The 4,230-nt window shown below is 41.9% G+C and overlaps 1 protein-coding gene across 1 annotated transcript; it reads left to right on the top strand.

Moving 5' to 3' along the window:
- Positions 1-1,983: 1,983 nt before the first annotated feature.
- On the top strand, positions 1,984-3,973 carry TRH (thyrotropin releasing hormone). The gene is made up of 2 exons (XM_009954187.2): positions 1,984-2,179; positions 3,387-3,973. Exons 1-2 carry the CDS (start codon positions 1,984-1,986, stop codon positions 3,971-3,973), a joined length of 783 nt encoding a protein of 260 aa, XP_009952489.2.
- The last annotated feature ends 257 nt before the right edge of the window (positions 3,974-4,230 follow it).

Below are 4,230 nucleotides of genomic sequence, written 5' to 3'. Positions count from 1 at the left end.
TTGCTTCAATACCATCAGCAAGCCATACTCCAGTTTTAGTCCTACATATTGTCATCAGGATCACTAAGATTATCAAAGAATCACTAGTTCTTTATCTGTGCCCCCTGCATGATCTGTTTTAAGCAGTACTGTGTGGAAGAATACTTTAAATAGACAGACGGGTTAGAGGGAGTCTTATTTCTAGTTACAATAGTGTAATGCTTTTTGAAGCACATAGCAGCAACGTAACTGTTTTAATATCTAATGTTAATGTTTCTAATGTACTGTTCATGGAACCCTATGCCAAGAAAATATGGAATTGTGAGCCAAAATCTGTACAATGTCCTTCAGAATAAGAACTCATGGTAGAAATTGATTTTAAAATATTCCATTACATTTTTTTTTCATTGCTTTTCTTCCTTAGCTTAATAAATTACCTACCTCTCTGCATTTACACCATAGCGCTTGCTTAATAGAGGATACACAAGCTTCTTTTTGCTAAGCAGAGAAAAACCTCCTTTTCTCTATGCTGTGTAACACGAAATTCAACATAATGTCTTTAAAGAATGGAAAAATAACAACTTCTGGGAGTCGAGCATGGATATATGGAGGTCAGCAAACAACTATCAGAATTTAAAATGCATTCAAAACGCAGATCTCTGACATCAGTTAAAAAAAAAAAAAAAAAAGAAAGAAAACAACACATCACCTAAATTACCTCACAGCTATTTGCATAAAGGGTCCAGAGGCAGTACAGTATAAGTACAGAGACACAAGCCATCCAAAGAGAACTTAGCAACAGTTCTGTTGGATACGGTGTGTGTCCGTAGCAGAAAAAGGGCAACTTTGAAGCTCAGATGTGCAAACAGCTTTAAAGGACTAAACAATCTCTTGGCAGATGCATCAAGCAACAATCTGAAACAACAAGCCAGGTAATGTGCCAAATTATTTCCTTTTTAGCTGATTCTAACTTTCCTTCTAAAGATTGCTCTGAGTCAAACAGCCTGCGTGATATTCTTAGGGCTGTTATCCAAGGACTTCATCAGAAGTGACAGAAACCTGCCAGTAAGAGAGGTAATGAACTCATTCTCTATTTTAGAAATCTGTAGAACTTTGTAAAATTGTGCATTTCTTTTATGTTCTGAAGATATAACTAATGACTGCTATGCTAGTTTTAAAGATCTATTCCATTCTACAGAGAAGGAATTCTGCTTACTGGAAAATAAATCCATGATAAGTGCATTAGGAATTCTGGTGCTAGCTAGAAGAAATAGAAAAACACTTGTTATCTAGACAAGAGGTAATAGAGGATATTATTATTATTATTGTTGTTGTTGTTGTTATGTCTCTGAAAAAAAACTAGGTCCTTCCCCAATGCAAGAAATCTCCCTGCCCAACAGAGCATAGCTATCTTACTATACTGACAAATACAGAGACACACGGCTATGTTAAATGCATAGAAATAGATAATAAAAAACTACTGGACTATTAAAGTCAGGCTTTAACTAAAGGTGGAATGAAAGTGCTGCAAATCCCAGTATTATTTTGAAATGAACCCTCAGCAAAGGGAATTGTATGGTGGAGACTGATAGTGCATGTATATGTGTGTGTACCTCATGGGGCAACATTTAACATAGAGTTCAAGAGGTATATTATTTTTGTCTCTTGGCAGAAGGCAAAACAAAATCACTGGCTTTCAGAACCATCTGTGTGCATCAGGATGTTAGGTATTTAAAACGTTCATACTTATTCTGCCAGAAAGATGAACAAGTGCCTGGTTTTAATTATGAAGAATTTACAGATTCTGTGAAGAATATAAAATAAACTGAGAGGTTAGTAACAGAAATGAGGAAGGACCTTCATAAGAGACTTCAGTCCCTACAGCACTGCCATGTTTCTTTTTCAGTGCCTGGAAATATTGCTATTATTGCTAGGTTTGTTTGCTCCATCCTCCTCCTGTGTTGTTCTCTCTCTCATGGAAGTTGCAGGAACCTCCGTCCCACAATGCCACCTATCCAGCTGCCACTGCTACTCCTCTGCCTGACCTTGTCTGGTGTTTGCCTCAACGGGGGGCAGTCCCTTCCAGAGGGAAGTGAGAACATGGGAAGAAGTCCCCTGGATGACATCCTGCAGAGATCCAAAAGCCTCATTCTTCGGTCTGTCCTCAAGAAAGCTGAAAAGGAAGAAGAGATGAATAAAGGTATATGTAACACTGGGGACATCCATCTGGTAATGTTGGCACAGTGCATGGCTGAGATCATGAGATGCAATGGATAGTTCCCAAGTTCTAATGTATATATTTATTACTCTAACTAAGGGGAGGGGAAGGATAGCAGTCTGCTGCAATACACTGACACAGAGTTCTCAAAAGGCACTTTCTCCTCCAAGATCTCCCCGCTTAGGCAATGCTATACCATCACTAAGGAGCAGCTCCATAATAAGGTAGAAGCCTGTCACAGAAAACTTGCCCATCTGGCAAGTACTTCCCTAGGGAAGCTCTAAGAGGACACGTGGAGGACATTCCTCAGTTGTGGACCCTGTACCTAATGTTAATTGGAGGTGGGAGTGGTGCCATTCACCTACTTGTTCAACCCACTGGTTTCTACACCCCAAGAGAGGTGGGATTTTCTGTGGCTGGGAATGCAGAGGCTGCTCTAGCATCCACCACCTCCTAGCTGAGTGATGCTCTGCTCTCACTAGTCACAGCAGTGGAAGCAAATCAGGCTTGGGGACTGCAAGAAGCAGCACATAGGCTGCCACCAGCAAGTAGCACAGAGCCCTTTCAGAGTGGAAAGAGGAGCTGGCCCCGAGTGCCCATAGAAAAAGCCTTCCTCCCTCTTCACATGAATGCTGAGGGTCGGTTATGTCGATCCAAGACCTGAAATATTAAAAAGAGCTTAAGAATGAGTAAGAGATACTAATAGAGTTATGATTGGTAGCTGGAAATACTGAGCTGGCTTTCAGATGTCCACATCCCTGCTTCTACTTGTGCCTCAGCCCTATCCTTTCCCTGTCTCACGCTGAATTCCAGCTCCTCCCCATACCCAGCTTCTGCAGCTGATTTCTTCCAGCTGCTCAGCATCTTTTACTCACTTCCCTTTACTCAAGTAAATATCTGACGCATTTACCTGAATCAACACATTAGGCTCTGTCATTGCATGTCTTCCCATCTGGCTGCAGCTAGTTCCTAATGTATCAATCCATCCTTGCTAAAAATGTGCCAGAACTGTTTTGACAGATGTCACGCAGAGTGATCAAATTCAAGACCACACAGTTAACTGTGCAATTAAATAGGCATAATGTGCAACAGATTACGATCCTGCACCACAGAACTCCACAAATTCTCATTTCAACTTCCTTAGTGAGGATTGTGGGGACTCATTAACATTATTCTTTTCCCTGGACAGAATCAAATGCTCATCTGCCAGAATGGCTTTTCAAAAGACAACACCCTGGGAAAAAGTACTTAAGCGACCTGGAGAAGAGACAGCATCCTGGAAAAAGAGATGTTGAGGAAGACACATCTTATGGAGACACTCAGAAGAGGCAGCATCCAGGGAAAAGAGAGACAGAAGATGACCTTGACAGCTATCTGGAGCTGAAAAAGCGACAGCACCCTGGCAGAAGGTCATTGTCGGATCAGTATGCTGACACCCCTAGGGCACAGCTAACCTACTTGAATGAGTTGTCCAAAAGACAGCATCCAGGCAGAAGGTATCTGACGTACAAGCACCAGCATCCTAGCAAAAGAGGCTGGAATGATGAGGTAGACCTAATTGACCAATACGGTGAGAAACACCAGCACCTTGGAAAAAGGCACTGGGATTCTGACAGCCCAGGTGATGCAGGCCCCTGCAACTTTCAGGAGTCCTTCACCTGTAACAAAGGCAGCTTGTTGCTTGATTTAGTAGAAAATGTTAGCAAAGACAGGGTAGAAGAAAAACGTCAGCACCCAGGAAAGAGATCAGCATGGGAGAGTGAAACAGAGGAATGAGAAAATAATTGTGTCTCGTTTGCATTTGGTGAAGTAAACTGCCAGATCACTAAAAAATTCTGTTCGCTCCCTTTTGGCTTCCTGCTGCTGACCTCTGCACCTATCTTTCAGTGTGTTCCCGTTTAAGTTAACGGCTTTGTCACACACTTAAAGGAACTAAAGGACCCAGTTGAATGGGACAGGCAAGTGCTCAGAGTCTTCAGCTCTCCCACTTTAGGAAGTTAAGAGTGCTCCTTTCCTTATCAGCCCAGACCCCA

This window comes from Leptosomus discolor, chromosome 9 (genome assembly GCF_034619465.1).
Source record: "Leptosomus discolor isolate bLepDis1 chromosome 9, bLepDis1.hap2, whole genome shotgun sequence".
NCBI lineage: Eukaryota > Metazoa > Chordata > Aves > Leptosomiformes > Leptosomidae > Leptosomus > Leptosomus discolor.
The sequence above is the reverse complement of the archived record's forward strand: the minus strand, read 5'-3'. Positions and strand labels throughout refer to the sequence as shown.

What these genes read in the sequence shown, in the direction of transcription:
- TRH (XM_009954187.2), top strand. Translation starts at nt 1,984, where the DNA reads ATGCCACCTATCCAGCTGCCACTGCTACTCCTCTGCCTGACCTTGTCT. An exon ending in GGAAGAAGAGATGAATAAAG is followed by an intron (nt 2,180 to 3,386) that starts GTATATGTAACA and finishes TTCCCTGGACAG; the next exon opens with AATCAAATGCTCATCTGCCA.